Source organism: Phragmites australis, chromosome 23 (assembly GCF_958298935.1).
Source record: "Phragmites australis chromosome 23, lpPhrAust1.1, whole genome shotgun sequence".
NCBI lineage: Eukaryota > Viridiplantae > Streptophyta > Magnoliopsida > Poales > Poaceae > Phragmites > Phragmites australis.
The window spans coordinates 9,826,242-9,843,124 of NC_084943.1; the positions used below are offsets into that span (position 1 = coordinate 9,826,242).

The following is a 16,883-nucleotide window of genomic DNA, read 5'->3' on the forward strand; positions in this document are numbered from 1 at the left end:
TTCCAACCTATCTTGTTATCTGCATTGTAGCATATCCATCTTCACTTGAAGCCCTAAACCACTCACCTCTTGTTGTGGCTTTGACTTCTCTAGTTATTCACTTGGCTGGGTCATTCCTTCGAAACTTAGGCACATCATGTCTTCACCATTTAAATCTAATAGTTGCTATCCTGCCATATAAATGAAAATAAGTGAAAAGTCGCACAGAAGTGATGGCGCTCCGAGCAGCCCTGGGAGAACAAGAAGAGGTAAGCGCTCTTGTACAAGACGCGCGGTGGTACCAACTACCAATATCGTGATAGTTCTGCCCATAATCATAAGGATTTATAAACCAAAATCACTTATTTACTACTCCAAGTCATTTACTTATTACTCCTTACAAACAGAACATTTATTCACTGCTTCATTACGGGAAAGTATATCTATCCAGCTGGGAAGCAAGGTCACCTAGCTCTGCTAGCTGACTCTACTGCAAACTCGATCGTCGTTCTGTGCATATTCTCGGAAATCATTTACTTATAAGCATGAAACGGCTCGCAACCCAGCCAGCGTCCAAAACCAAAAACAAAACCAAAACTAAACGGCTCGCCACCCAGCTTGACTCGAAGTCCTCGTACACCGCGCACGAATCACTGTTCCCACACCACACCACACCCCACTCCGCTCCGCTCTGCTTGCTCACGAGTACCAATTACCAAACCATCGAGCACGCGGAAAGGAAGAAACCCACCCGAGGAGGAGAAAAGAAAAGGGGAGAAACCTTCGCTATCTAGCTGCGGAGCTCCCGGTTTGAGCAAGAAAAGGGAGTGACAAGAAGAGCAGGGGAGAGGCGAGGGAGATCGAGAGCAAGGAGGAGGGATGGGAGGGGTGACGTCGAGCGTGGCGGCGAAGATGGCCTTCTTCCCGCCGACGCCGCCGTCGTATGCGCTGGTGGAGGACCCGGCGGCGGGGGTCACCACGCTCAGCGGGCAGCCGCACAGGGAGAACGTCGAGGTGCTGCGCCTCCGCACGAGGAAGGGCAACTCCCTGGCGGCGCTGTACGTGCGGCACCCGGAGGCGGCCTCCACCGTGCTCTACTCTCACGGCAACGCCGCCGACCTGGGCCACCTCTACCAACTCTTCCTGCACCTCTCCTTCAACCTCCGCGTCAACGTCCTAGGGTGAGGAACACCGCGCTTGCCTTGATTGCTTTCCTGCTGAAATGTTTAGCTTCGCTTTGCTTAATGTCCCCTTCCTGGTTTCTCAGTATGGCGTGATCTGTGGGTGCTCTTAGACTCCGTGTTTCCTCGATTTGCTACCATCGATGTGTGAATTTTCGTGTTTTCATGTCAAATTCTTTCCTTTTTCTCCCTAGTTTGTCTGGATTTTGCAAAATTTGGGGGGCATTTGATGATTTTGGTATGTTTGTCTCACATTCTTTTTCGTTGCCCCTTGAATTAGAGTTCTCCTGATCTTTTGCTAGTATGTCCATGTTTGGGGATTTTTATGCTTTGGTGTGGGATTATTCATTTCCTTCTTCATAGGTTTCTGGTTTCCTTTGACCGAATTCGATATATACATGATGTGATAGGATGATTCGATGCCTCAAATTTTGGGTTTACTTTGTGAGTAAAGTTGATGCTAGTAGGCTGTGCTTTCAATTTTTTTTTTTTTGGGATTACTAATCTCTGACTCCTGCCCTGTCAATGGGGAAAAACTGTTTGTTTTTTTCCGTTGATTTCATCTTCTTCCTCCTCTTTATGTTCTGGGGTTTGTTGATGTCTCAAGATTCTAGCGTCCCTTTCCTGATCTGTTCTTTTGTGTCATGGAACCTTGAGTTGCTGGTCTGAAACTTCTGCGCCGCCAAGATCCTGCCTGGCTATTTTGGGGTTTGGTATCGCAGCTTTTTTCTTGAAGAAAAAAACTTGCGCAGGGCAATCGTCCTTATAAGTGCGTTTGCATTGCTAGATTTGGAATACTCCAGTTGCGAACTTTTTTATTAAAAAAAGTGTCGGTGCTGTAGGAGTCCTGTACTCCAATATTTCTCTTCGATTATACCATCACTCTTGTAAGAGGTTGTGCTTGACCCTGTGCAGACACATGCTTGTATTAGGAGTTGACTTATCGTGTCCAGGGGAAATCATTGATGGTCTTCTATTTTGTTTGATATGAAATAAATGAAGTTCCTCTTGGTTAGCTTGATGCGAAACTAATTTATTATACATGAAAAAATCACTAATTCTTGCATACTTGGCTCATGGGTTTCACTTGTTCTGTATGGTGCATCACGTGTACATTCAAAGTTCACAATACACATAGTCAAAGATTATAATTTGGGCAGTAATTCCGCAGAAGAGCAAAGAAGCTTCAAAGTTGATTTTGTATATTCTTCTCTTTTGAGCGGTTAGGGTCTTCACTCTTCGGTAGGATTGCAAGATGTTATGTTCTTTCTGTGGAGTATATTGTACTATAGTACTAAACATTTCTTTAATATACACCCTTCCTGCATTGGAAATTCAATGTTGCTTCCTATAGAAGGTTTTGTCATTGCAAAATTGATCTCTTTATCATTGTATGGATATTTCAGATGCTTTGATATCGACTGCATATCTTGTCTGGAGGAATTTTGAATTATGCTGTGTTATAGAGGGCTGTTGCCAAAACGTAACCGCAAATGTGGGTGTCTGAAACCCATATACTAATTTCATGGCAAATCGTTATCTGCACATGATTCCATTATTGCAGCAACTTGATGGGGCTGAAAACAACATTTTGTTTATGCTGCATCGAGGACCGCATTCTTTTCCATAATGGCATGGGATACATTATGTTATGGTTGATAGATTTTGTTTTGGTATGTTATGCCTTGGTAGTGCTTGGTTGTCCATTGACATACTTCCATAGTGCTTAATTATTTCCTTTTGGGAACATTCATCTATGATTGATCTGTAAAGTCCTTCAGATTTTCTAACTTAGGTGCCTTTGTCTATCTCAAGATAACTCTATTTGAAGGCATCTGAACTCAGTCATATTGTCTTATAATGACTTCCTGAAATTGAAAGGAGTATGAGTGACTTGTATTATATGTGTAGTCTTTGTTTCTTCTTTCATAAGATGAATTTTGGAAATTTTGCAATATCTTAGTACACATAGCTAGAGCTTAAGTTATGGATTTGTTTTACATGATGATTGTATGGGGAATTCCTTTGTTTGATTGAACATAAATAATACAATTCCTAAGTAATGATTTACTCCATAAACAATACAGCAGACGCAACATGTTACATGGTCGTGTCATCAGAGGCTAATAGTGACTTTGGAACTATGCAGGTATGACTATTCAGGATATGGGCAATCATCCGGAAAGGTATGTTGAGACAAGTAATGTACATTTCATAACATAAGTTGAAGCTAGTTCGCTGAGTGTTTGCCTTGTCTCATTTCAGCCGAGTGAACAAAATACTTATGCTGATATAGAGGCTGCTTACAAGTGCCTCGTAGAGAACTTTGGTGCCAAGGAGGAAGAAATAATTCTTTATGGACAATCTGTTGGGAGTGGGCCTACAGTAGATTTGGCCAGTCGATTGCCTTGGCTGAGAGCTGTTGTCCTGCATAGTCCTATATTGTCAGGATTGAGAGTAATGTATCCTGTGAAACGTACATATTGGTTTGACATATACAAGGTTTGTTAGCATCTGCTACTCACTGCAATAAAAATTGAGTCATCTGATCTGTGCTCCCTTGCATGTCTTGCATTATCTCTGTTTTATGCTTACAGTTCTCTTTTATTATCTGCTTTCAGAATATTGATAAAATCCCTCAAGTCACCTGCCCTGTGCTCATTATACATGTGAGTGTATCTCCATCTTACATTTTTCTCTATTTTGGGAATTCGATTGAAGAAGCGATAGACAGATGTGAAGTTAAATTCCATACATATGTGTGCTTCTCGATTGTTGATATACACGACATGAGAAAATTAGTTTACTTATGTATTATAGAAGCAGAGATAAAATCTGAAATGTGGATAACATGGTTTATTAGCCTGCGTATCAACTTGCATGCTCACCCAAATGCCCACCAGAAATTTGGATAACTTATAAGTGTTGAAGTATATAACTATTTTGCCAACCTTTGGATAAAACCTGAAATTTGGATAACATGGTTTATTAGCCTGTGTATCAACTTGCATGCCGGTCTGAAATTTGGATTACTTATGAGCGTTTAACAGTGTTTTCAAGTTGTTCGATTTGTCGCGATTAGTCGATGATTAGTCGTGATTAGTCGACGTTTAATCGACAAATCGGTCAGCTGCCATCGACTGGACAATGCGATGCGACTTGAGCGTCTAGATGGCTGGTCTTCCGACTATTCGTCGATCAATCGCGATTAGTCGTCTAGAATAGTCATGGACGACTTGCTGGAATTGGGAAGTTGGGCTGGTTTCGGCGGCCCAGTAAGGTTTCATGAGCCCATATATATATACCTCCTCTCTCTCTAGTCTCCAATCCACGCTTGTAGCAGAGTAGCCACCGCGCTTCCTCCTCTCCCTCTAGCCCGTCATCGTCGCCACCAGTCGCCAACCTGCCGTTGCGCTTCCTCCTCTCTTTGCACAGCCCACCGCCGCCTATAGCTGCCGCGCTTCCTCCTCCCTCTGCAGCCTGCTGTGAGGAGTCCTCTCTCCAAGTCTCCAGCATGCTGTCGTGCTTGTTTCCGCTCTCTCCAGCCTGTCGCCTCTCTCAAAGTGTTGCATTGCCACTGAGCCACCGCCGGTCCAAGCCTCCAACTCCAAGGGATTACGAAGATGATCCACTCCTCATCCTCCTCTGACAATTAGTGTAGTTCCTCCATCTTCTTGCTAGTTGTTGCTAGTGTTAATTTGCAATTTGTGCTCTTGGTTGTGTGCTCATGTGCTCTTGTAAGTGAGTTACTGAATTATAGTCTCTTTGTGCACTTGTGTTATAGTCTTAGTAGCATAGTACATCTTGAATTACCGATATAGTATAATTATAGTATGAACAATGTATATTATATAGTATATAACTACTATACTTATAGTACTACTACCTGTCCTTGAGGAGTGCCAGGATGACATAGTAACCTAGTCGGTCGTCTAGTCGACCTAGTCGCCTGGTGTTTAGGTTTGACTTATTGACTTGAAAACATTGGCATTTAAGTATATAAGCATATTGCCCACCTTTCTTTAACAGCTTAAGCTTTTGGTGGATCTGGTTGGTTGTTGGTGCATAAGACTCAAATGTTTTAGAATCTTTATATCTATTTGATTGTACTTGTATCTGTTGGCTGAGATCTAATAAATCTATTACTGCTCCATTCTGGGGCATAAAGTTATATGGTATGTAGTTTCATGCAAGACTGTGCTTGTTACTTTGGTCTGTCATTTTAATTTGTGGAACTGAAACTGCTATTTAACAGGTGTTGGGGGTCGTTATTAAGGAGCCCTGACGGCCCCTTGGCTTAATCAGCTTAGCCTCCCAAAGGCTCGGCCTATCAAAGCCTCCGCCTTCCGAAGCTCCGGCTTTCCGAAGCTCAGCCTTCCGAAGGCTCAGTCTCCGAGGCTTCGGCCTTCCGAAGCCCCAGCCTTCCGAAGCTCAGCCTCCCGAAGGCTCGGCCTCCCAAAGCCTCGTCCTCCCGTTGCCCGGGCTGGCTTCCTGGAGGTTATTGGGTGAGTCATCAGGCCTCAGGAAAAATCTGTCAAAAGGAAAAAACCAGTCGTACTTTGCCTGCGAGGAGGTGACCGACATTAAATGCCTAGGCTAGTGGACACCGCTCTGACACCCCGGCATGATGGTACCTATCCTGACACCCCTGGCAGTGCAGCGTCGGGTTGCAATCGGCGACCGGCTCGCCTCCTTCAGGGGGCAGGTACAACGATAATTACCACGGTGGATATTTATCTCCCGATAGGATAGAAGGTAATTATCCGGGATAAGGCTCAGTAATTCAGCCGGATCCCGGATATTTGTACATTATGATAACTTGTACACCAAGCTATGCATGGTCCTATAAATAGGAGGTCATGGTCCTCTAGAAAAGGGGAGAACCCAAGAGAACGGCAAAAACAGAAACACAACAGCGAACATTGTGATACTCCCCTCCCAGAGTAATACATTTTCTATCATCAATATATTCGTGGTGTTCCTTCCTCTCAAACTTCGTCTTCAAGCTTTAGTCTTCTCCTTAGAAGAAACTCTCGTCGTACTTGCGGGGCAAAACGAACTCTTGGTCCAACAGCGCGCCGTCCGTTGGGACTCGCGAACACAGAAGTGCTAAGAGAGGTAGGATGCCACCCAAGAAAAAGACCACCAAGGCCGCATCGGCAGCAGTCGACCCCCTAATCACGCCTTGTCCAGCCGGCTATACGCGGTCGGCACCGACAACGGCCTCCCAGCCAGGGGGAACGGGAACCATACGACCACCACTGACCCAGCCATATCTACAGCCGCGGGCAACACCGAAGGGTTCTCTACCCCGAAAACCCAGCAGTAGCAAGACGAGGCCCTGCTGCGCCCCTAGGGGTTGCGGCCGGCGCTGCCGCCGGAAACACCACTCCATCCGAGCGGCAATCATGCTTGGCGGCACTCCTGGCGCAGATGGAGGGGCTACGGACGGCCCTACGGGTTGAGTAGGAAGCTGCCCACACCTTCGCCGCCGCTCCCAGGACAACCGACCCAAGCTCCACGAACAGGTGAGCCTCTCGGCGCAAGGACACGACCCATTCGGTCCCCGGAGCCTCGGGGCCGATGTCGTGAGGACCCTCTGCAGGACCATGACTCTCCCCTGCGGGCCGACCTACAAGCCACGCCCTTCCCAGAGGGTTTTCGGACCCCAAAGTTGCCCAAATTTAAAGGCAATTCAGACCCCGATGAGTTCGCCCGATCCTACGCCCTAGCCATAGAGGCTAGCAGGGGCGGACCGGCCACCATGGCTAAATGCTTCCCCCTCACCCTAGAAGGGGTGGCCATACGCTGATTCTGGGCGCTGGTCCCTGGCACCATTTACACTTGGTCCCAACTCCGAGACCTCTTCCGCAGCAACTTCCAGGGTACCTTCATCGAACCAGTAATCTCCGGCAGCCTGTTCACTATTAGGCAGGGCCAGACGAAACCCTCTGGGACTACTTTCGAAGGTTCTCCCAGACCAAAACCCAGATTAGGGGCATATCGGACTCTTCGGTCATCGATGCCGCAACCCAGGGTCTGGCCGAAGGCCCCCTATATGATCGACTAAACCAGCGCCCAATACGCACGGTAGAAATCCTCAGGAGCAAGTTTGAGGTATATGCGCGGATAGAGGAGGAAAAGCTCTGCCGGAGGCGCTCACAAGCCCCTGCTCATGCCGAGAGACCACACTTGCAGGTCGGATTGTCACACGCCCTTGCTCCCCCGACAAAAAGGAGCTTTGAGGAGGCCCTTACCGCCGGGTCCCAAAGGGGGTAGCAATGGCAATGCCGAAACGTCAACAATATCAAGGCCACCGTAGGGGACGCGGCCGAGGACGCTCTGGAGGCCTCCCGGAGCGAAGCCATGCCCTAAACCAGCGTTCCGAGGAAGAATCCTGGTGTACTCTACACGGCGCAGGATGAGGGCATAATACCGATAATTGCCGAACCCTCACCACCTTCCGAGAGGAGTACCTTGGGAGGCAGGCGGCCTTCGCCTCCAACGGTGGGGCCCCTAAGGGGCAGTCCGAAGATCGCAGGCCATCGGCCAACCGACGGGTCGACCACCTGGCCCCACAAAATCCTCCGCGGTTGGCGCTACCTTCACCACCCCAGTCATCCCTAGAACAGTATGGTGACGAAGGAGTGTGGGGGCAAACAGATCGTCCTCGCCATTACCGGCGGAGGGAGCTCCGGAGGCACTTCGAAACGACAGCGGCGAGACTACGCCCGTATGGTACACCACATCGGAGCAACTAGCATCCATCGGCAGGCCCCCGACTGGGCCGACGCCCCTGTAATAGTCACCACCGATGACTCCGAAGGGGTAAAATTTCCCCACTCCAATGCCCTGGTCATCTCAGCCAATATCGCTGAAGTCGAGGTCCGAAGAATACTGGTCGACGGAGGCAACTCGGCGGACCTCCTATTCGTGCATGCCTTCGACCAACTCCGAATTCCGCGAAGCCGGCTCTCACCAAGCAGCAGACCCCTCCAGGGATTCAATGGAGCCCCCCTCAACGCCCTAGGACAGATAGAACTCCCGGTCATCTTCGGCAAGGGCTCTGCATCACGATCCGAGGTTATCACCTTCAACGTCGTGGACGTACCGTACGCCTACAATGCCATCCTGGGACGGGGGACCCTGAACAGATTTGGAGCTGTACCCCATCACAATTATCTGTGCCTGAAGATACCCGGACTCCAGGGGCTAATAACCATCCATGACGACCAAGACCTGGCTAGATGCATCGAGTATGGGCACCCTGCTCCGCTCCCCAGTCGCCATATCCACACTATGACACGGGAGGACTCGAAAGATCCTTCGTCGGCGCACCCTGGGCACCGCTACCCTCCAAGGCCACAGCTAGAAGGGGACATAAAGCTAGTCCTCATACACCAAGACCAATCCAACCGGACCTTCCAAATAGGGGCAGACATCGCCTCCGGGCAAGAAACCTAACTTCTGGCCATCTTACGGAGTAACCTCGACATCTTTGCATGGTCCTCGCAGCACCTCCCAGGAGTCGTCCGCAGCATCATCGAGCACTCGCTCTAGGTTGACCCGAAGGCAAGGCCCGTATGCCAGGGGCTTCGCAAGCTCTCTTCGGAGCGGGCAGAAGCCGGAAAAGAAGTCCAAAAGCTACTGAAAGCCGGTGTTATCCGAGAGGTCATCCACTCCGATTGGCTCTCCAACATCGTCCTGATAAAAAAACATAGCGGAAAATAACGTATGTGCATTGATTTCACGTCATTAAACAAAGTACGCCCCCGGGATCCGTACCCTCTCCCCCACATTGACCAGTTGGTGGATTCCACAGCCGGCTGCGAAATGCTAAGCTTCCTCGACGCCTACTCCGGATACCACTAGGTGTGGATGGCAATGGAGGATGAGAACAAGACCAGATTTATTACCCCCTCCTGCTACGTTCGAATTGCCTTTGGTCTTTGAAACTCCGGGGCCACCTTCTCCCGCCTAGTACCCAAGGTGCTGCAACAACAGTTGGGCTGCAACGTCGAGGCCTACGTAGATGATATCGTGGTGAAAAGTCAACTAGAAGCCACCCACGTTGCTGATCTACAAGAAACATTCAACAGCCTTCGAGCCGCTGGCGTGCAGCTGAACCCAGAAAAATACGTATTTGGCGCTAGAGGTGGAAAAATGCTAGGATATCTTGTCTCTCGAAGAGGCATTGAGGCCAACCCGGGCAAGATTCGTGCTATCGTAGAAATGTTGCCTCCCGCCAATCCTAAAGAAGTACAACGTCTGGCCGGCCGCCTCGTGGTCCTCAGTCGCTTCCTCGCAAAATCCGTTGAGCACAACCTCCCTTTCTTTAAAATGCTAAGGGGCTCCGAGCCATTTAGCTGGACACCGGACTGCCAGGCAGCATTCGAGGCCCTAAAGGCGCACCTTTCCCACCTTGAAACACTCGCGATGCCCCTCCCCGGCGAAGGACTACTGTACCTATCCGTCTCCGCATCCGCCGTCAGCGCCGCCCTGGTACGAGAGGAAAAAAGTAGCAATCGCCCCACTCAAAGGGTTGTATATTACGTCTCGGAGGCCTTAGCTGGGGTCAAGACACGTTACACTGAGCTCGAAAAAATGGCCTACGCCCTACTGATGGCCTCACGCAAGCTCCGGCACTACTTCCTTGCCTACGACATCATTGTCTCAACCTCGTACCCGCTTGACGACATGTTTCGCAACCGGAAGGCGACGGGACGCATCGGCAAGTGGGCGGTAGAGTGAGCCCCCTTCGTGGTAAGGTTTCTAGCCCACACCGCCGTAAGATCCCAAATCTTGGCAGACTTCATCGCCGAATGGACCCCGGCATCAACCGAACCCACCACTACACCCACCCAAGACATCTGGACCATCTACACTGACGGAGCATACTGCTCCACGAGCGCCGGAGCTAGCGCGATCCTCATCAACCCCACAGGCTAGCAAGGTTCAATATGTCACTCGCCTAGATTTCAAGACGACTAATAACAGTCGAATACGAGGCCGTTCTCTTAGGCCTCCGAAAGGCTCGAGCCTTAGGAGCAGCCAGAGTCATCATCCGAACCGACTCTCAGATCGTCGCCAGTCGCGTCAACAAGGACTTCCAAGTCTGGCATCCAGACATGATAAACATACCTCGAGGCCATTTGTAAAGCCAAGGCACACTTCCGCGGCATATCAATACGAAGCATACCACGGGCGGACAACAATCAGGCAGACGCCTTAGCTAAGGCTGCAGCCACGGGTAAAGACCCATTAATAGGCACCTTCCTCGAGACCCTCTACCAGCCGATCGCCAGAACTCTTAACGCGACAGCCTCGCCATCCTCCCCATCCAAACTGTGGACTAGAGGGCCCCTCTCCTATCCTTCCTGTGAGGAACAGTAGAACCGGACGACCCAATTGCACTCCGTCGCATCCAGCATCGCGCCAGGGGCTACCATCTCATAAATGACGCCCTTTACAAGAAAAGTGTCTGCGCTCCCCTCCTTCGATGCATTACTAAATAAGAAGGAGCCGACCTCCTCAAGGAAATACATTAAGGCCTCTGCAGCAATCATCTGGCGTCTTGTGCTCTAGCCGGTAAGGCACTTCTCTAGGGGCTCCATTGGCCTATGATCATGTCCGATGCGGGAGAACTCGTCCGTACCTGCCAAAGATGCCAATGGATGGGACGATGAAGCCATCGACCTCCAACTCCTTTACAACCAATCGCCCTTGTCTGGCCCCTGGCTCGTTAGGGTATGGACCTCATCGGGCCATTTCCCCGTGCCAAAGGAAACCTCCAGTACGTAATGGTCGCATTGGAATATTTCTTCAAATGGGTCGAGGCCGAACCCCTCACTGCGATCACATCAAAAATTGTCCAGAAATTCTTCTGGAAGAACATAATCTGCCACTTCGGCGTCCCATGACAGTTCACGGTGGACAATGACACACAATTCGACTCCGGGCCTTTTAGACAGTTCTGTGACGACCTCGGCATCGAATTATGCTTCGCAGCAGTTCGACACCCTCAATCCAATGGAGCTGTCGAAAGGGCCAACGGCAACATCTTCTTCGGTCTAAATTGCCGCCTCGTTAGCTTAGCTCGAGGCCTATGGGTCGACGAATTACCCAAGGTTTTATGGTCCCTCCGCACCATTGTCACGCGGGCCACCGGGGTCACACCCTTCCACCTTCTATACGGAGATGAAGCCATGACCCCCATCGAGGTCAAGGCCTGCTCACTCAGGGTACAACTCCTGTAAACTGACGGAGAAAGGGAGCTCTCCCTCGACCTTACCGAAGGCACGCGGCTCCACACCATTCAGAACCTAGATCCAAGGGTTGCGCCACAAAACATCAAACCCGACGAACTAGTGCTCTGACACGCCCTAGCCCTAGGAGAGCTACGCAACAAATGGGAAGGCCCATACCTGGTCCTTAAGTCTAACAGACTCGACTTCTACCGATTGGCCGATACAGAGGGGACCCCCTCGAACACAGCTGGAACGCAGAGACCCTCGGCAAGTATTATGTATAAAGAACCCCAGGCTCAATACCAAAAAAAACCCTAGCATCTTGAAGGCATAAGTCTCCATGCTGGACGGGCATTCCGTCCGCTGTCTTTAAGGTCTCGACAACCTACGTGGCGGATCGGCAAAGACCGCTCCAGCATCTTGAAGGCATAAGCCTTTGTGCTGGACAGGCATTCCGTCCGTCATCTTTAAGGTCTCGCTAACCTACTTGACGGATAGGCAAAGACCACTCTAGCATCTTGAAGGCATAAGCATCCGTGCTAGACAGGCATTCCGTCCGTCATCTTTAAGGTCTAGCTAACCTACGTGGCGAATCAGCAAAGACCGCTTCAGCATCTTGAAGACAAAAGTCTCTATGCTGGACAGGCATTCCGTCCGTCATCATTTTGGCCTTGCAAACCTAAAATGGCGGATAAGCAAAGATCGCTCTGGCATCTTGAAGGTAGTGCCTTCATACTGGACAGGCATAACACCTCCCGTCATTTCTAAGGCCAGGCCGCCCTAAACATGGCGAAGGGTAAAGTCGATCACCCGACTCTTTCGATGCCCCTCGAAGTCTCGCACCCCGTGGCCGCAGAACAACCACAGTATGCTTAAGGGCTACGACAAGGGCACATGCAAAACGTCGGCGCGATCAATCATAAAAAAGGGAGAGGAAAAGAAACAAAAACAACAAGCTAACACAACGCAAGTTTTACACACGACATACAAAGGTCTTTTTATACAGTTAGCCGCTGTACATCAAATCTATGTTCAGCAAACTAGCTAGCCTACTACGCCCCCTGTACCATTACGGGAAGGCAAGGGTTCCTGACCGCCACGCCTCCTGGACACCACGGGACCTGGAGAGTCGTCCACGACAACTGCGCGCGGGAGGCCGACGTGAGCCCCCTCTGCAAGAAGGGCTACTGCCCGAAACAGAGACTCGATCTCAGGAAGACGAAGGATCCACCAGGAAGGGATTTGAGTCGAAGGCCAAGAAGTCCAACTCTTCCTCCTCCAGCTTCACCTCACCTAAGATAGACTCGAGGATTTCCGAAGGCACCATTCCGTCAGAACCCTGAGGAAAGACGAAGCGCCGTAAGAAGCGTGAGCTGGCAACCTCCCGGGCCGTTCGGGCCGCACACCAGTCATCTCTTACAGTAAAGCATACATACGGAGCGGACACCGGGGGATCCTCCGGCTCGACCTTAACCAAAACGTCGGCGGCCACTTGCGGGTCAACACGTCCATCAGAATCGCAGGGCATAACAAAACGATTCCGTCGACGAACGAACGGAGTAGCCCCCGACGCACCAGACGCACTCGATCCCTCCCTAGAGGCACTATCCAAGGTATGGACGAGGCCTCCTCCGGCCTCAGACCGCCGTACCTATACACGCGGAGCAGACTCCGGTTAAAACTCAAAGGCACAAACATCCCAGAAACAACACAGGTTAAACACAGGAAGACATGTGCAGTTTTCATCAAATAAAGGAAAGATTATATACATAAAGCAGAAAGAGGCGGTCAACATACTAGAACTCAACTCCACTCCCCGGGAAATAAAAGAAAACAAAGACAGCCGCGATAGAGCTACACCTCTGGGGCATTCACGCTTGGCTCCGATAGGGCAACAACGCCAAACAAAGCTCCCCCAGAGGGCCGCGAAGAGCCCATAGACTCCGAGTGAAGCACAAGAGCTCCCAACGAATAACTCAAGTGAAGGCCCCCGAGGCACCCGGAGTCCCCTTACCGACCATGAAGCGTGGCCCTTACCGACCATGAAGCGCAACGCCACGCTCCAGCCATGCTTCGTCCATACGCCGCCACGGAAGCTCTCCAAGGCTACGCAAATCTCCACTAGAGGTGCCTCTGGCTGGAAGGCCTCGACCACGGAGTTTGGCACCTGCTGCTCCAGTGCTTTGAAGGGACTAACCACCGCCTGGTGCAGTAGGGTCAGCTGAAGTGTAGCAGCCACACGAGCGCTGGACCTCGCATAGACCTCCGCGGCCCTAACCACCTTCGTGGCGGACCGAAGCCAGAAGAGCAGCATGACCGACGCCTCCGAGTCAGAGGGCAGTGGCGGACACCGAGCCCTTAGGCCGCTCAAGGCATCTGAGGTAATCCGGGCCACCTCCGACGCTAGCGCCGTTAACTGCTGGCACTTCGAACGCAGTGCCCCATCCGATGCCCGAACCTCCTCTAGCTCTCGCCGCATATTTACCACCGCCGCCCGAAGGGTGTCAACGTTACTCTCGGTGGACATGCGGCCTGCGTTGGCCGCATTGGTAACCTCCTTCGCCTCCCGGAGGTCTTCGGCAGCCTTCCGTGTCTCAGCCTCTGCACGCTCACGAAGCACCATCTCTTCATGAAGACGGCCCTTCGCAAACTCTGCCCATTTTCGGGCCTCTTCCAAAGCCTAGCGTCCGCCACCTCCTAGTGCCTTCGTCAAAATTACTTGCTACAAAGCAACACAAAAAGATGAAAAAAAGACAAGATTAGGTACTCAGGACCCAACACCGGACCCGGCGATCATAACTAATACTACCGACCTGAAGAGCTGCCGCCGCCAACCGCGCCTCCAGCTCCTCCAGGGGACGCTGGTTCAATGATCGCTCAACCTCTCCACTCCGGAGTAGAGAGGAAGCCGCAGCGAAAGCCCTTGACGCCTCCGGGCGCAGCGCGAAGTCGTCCGAGGTCAGGATCCTGAGGCCAAGGCCCCCCTCAACCGCTCCGAAGGGACTCAGTGGAGGGCACGGCGCCTTGGGCACCAGCCGCCGTGGGTGGGCCTCCACCTGATTCAGGGGCCCACAGGAACGAAGCCACATCCCCCAAGACGGCCCTCAGAGACCCCTCCGGAGGAGTCTCGAATCTCCGCTAACCTCCGAGGCCTCGAGGGGTGGAGTCAAAGACGCATCCATCTCGAAGGTCGCTAAAAAAAGAAATACAAATCAAGATCTCAGCGCACGACCAAAAGGGTATGATTAACAAAGCAAATCACATCTGGTTCCCCCGAACCTCTTACAAGAGGACCCGTAGCATCCTCAGCATCAGAGTCAACAAGACCGAAGTCGAAGTCCACGGAGGCCACGCCTGTCCGATATCCGGGGAGGCCTGGTCCTTCCCTCGGTGATCTCGCCATACTTGCTGGGGCAAGACGAAATCTTGCTCCAACAACAGGTCTGATAAATCATCATCCATGTAGTGAACGCACTTCTTAGTTTCAAATGTTTGGGTTTCTTCTTGATAACTGGATAACTTGTGGGCAATAGCCAATAGATCAGTCTATGCTTCATATCTATTTCAAACCTTTGCTATATATAAAGGTTGTAAAAGACTGGATAGTAGAACAAGTGCAAATGATTTGCCAAATTTGCTGTTTGCTTGAATTAAGATTTTAGAAGTTAAAACAAAGGTTGTGTGCCAATGTACTCTACTAAGACACATAAAATGAATTCCACCTTTAATTAAGATTTTGGAAGTTAAAACAAAGGTTGTGTGCCAATGTACTCTACTAAGACACATAAAATGAATTCCACCTTTAATAAAAAATTTGCAAAGCTAAGAATACTGTATATGGCATGCAGAGCAATTAAACAAGCTAACTGTCTGCCAAAAAGGTTACAAATTATCTGCTTTTTGGGAACTGTAAGTGACCACTGGCAATTCACTAGATCTTGAGAATTGGGCCATAAACTTCATGTCTTTTTTGTTGTGATATATTTGTTTATCATAAACTGTTATACTGAGAGGCCCACGGCCTAGGACCTCGCACTTTTGCTGCTAAAAACACATCACTTGCTTCAGATGCTCTAATTTGCTTCCCTGTGATTTGCTTTTAACACCTAGTCACACACATTTTGCACCTTCGAAAGCAGTGCTCACCTTTGAAAGCATGCTACATCGGATTTAGGCATTACATCTTCATGTTTTCATGGCAATTCTGCTCCTTAATGGTTGATATTATAGATGCATAAATGGTATTTTATGGAACTTTGGATGGTTGATTGAACTTGTGCTCTTTTCATGTCATCAATGAAGACATATCACTGTTTCCTTGTGAATTTATGCAGGGAACTTCTGATGAAGTGGTGGATTGGTCTCATGGTAAGCAACTATGGGAACTTTGCAAAGAGAAATATGAGCCTTTATGGCTCAGGGGAGGGAAACACTGTGATTTGGAGCTCTTCCCAGAATACCTTAGACACCTCAAGAAATTTGTTCACACAGTAGAGAAGTCACCATCCCATAGGCAAGCCTGGAGGGAAAGTGTGGATCGGATTGAACCCTCGCGGAAGAGCACTGACTTTTTCGAGCCCTCACGAAAGAGTACAGACCGAAGGGAGAAATCAAGGTCAACCAAAGACAGGATGAGAACCACTGATCATAGATATAGCAACGTTGAGAAGGACAAACTAAAGATCTCATTTGATCATTTCGAGAAATCCAGGAGAAGTGTTGACATCTTTGAGAGGCCGAAGAGGAACATTGAACAGCTGGATTGCGGCCGCAAGAGCGTGGACAGATTGGACAGGATTTGGGCTGGCTAAAACCTTTCTTAACATCTTATACAGGTTATACATGGGGGTTGGTTGTTTTGGGGTGTTTTACTTCTGTATTTATTTGTGTTCACCCATGTGCTGGAAGGTGTGGCATAAGAGTCAGTTCGCCGAAACAAAAGAAAGGTGAGAAGAACAGCTAATTGCTGACAAGGTTTTCTCTGTAGAACTTGTGATGGTTTATGTGGTGGAAGAAGTTTATGGTGGTCTTCGACAAATGGTTGTTCTATTAGGGGTGTTAAACTGTATGACAATTGAGACTAGTCCATTGCAGCATTGTGTATAAATTTCAAGTCATGTTGCTTTGTATCAATAATGTTTCTTCTCTTTAGTTGAACTTTTTGTTTGTGCAGCTATGCTGAATGCTTATGTCTTTGATCATATACTTTGTTCTCGCTGCATGGCATCTGATGTTTCTTGGGCTAGAATTGAGTCATCTTTTCTTCAGTCCAAATTTTCCTGAAAACCAGAATCAGATACGATGGGTGATGGGAACGCCAAAGGTTGTCTGATGTGACAGGAGTGACAACATCAAGAATTGGAAGAAACACAATGAGAAAAGGACGTGAAATTCGTATGAAGGGCACTGTAGTAGTAGGATCGGGTTGTTATATCTAGAAGATCAAGTGCATGCTAAGGGTGCAATCTCTTATTGT

General features: G+C 49.5%; 1 protein-coding gene across 1 annotated transcript; it reads left to right on the top strand.

The window, feature by feature from the left end:
* Nucleotides 1-526: 526 nt before the first annotated feature.
* Nucleotides 527-16,579, top strand: LOC133905935 (uncharacterized). The gene is made up of 5 exons (XM_062347745.1): nt 527-1,160; nt 3,310-3,346; nt 3,426-3,662; nt 3,782-3,829; nt 15,742-16,579. Exons 1-5 carry the CDS (start codon nt 859-861, stop codon nt 16,216-16,218), a joined length of 1,101 nt encoding a protein of 366 aa, XP_062203729.1. The 5' UTR covers nt 527-858; the 3' UTR covers nt 16,219-16,579.
* Nucleotides 16,580-16,883: the final 304 nt, after the last annotated feature.

Excerpts from the sequence above, each read along its gene's own strand:
- LOC133905935 (XM_062347745.1), top strand. The coding sequence starts at position 859 with ATGGGAGGGGTGACGTCGAGCGTGGCGGCGAAGATGGCCTTCTTCCCG. Across the intron at positions 3,347-3,425 it reads ATGGGCAATCATCCGGAAAG|CCGAGTGAACAAAATACTTA; the intron begins GTATGTTGAGAC and ends GTCTCATTTCAG. Across the intron at positions 3,830-15,741 it reads GCCCTGTGCTCATTATACAT|GGAACTTCTGATGAAGTGGT; the intron begins GTGAGTGTATCT and ends GAATTTATGCAG.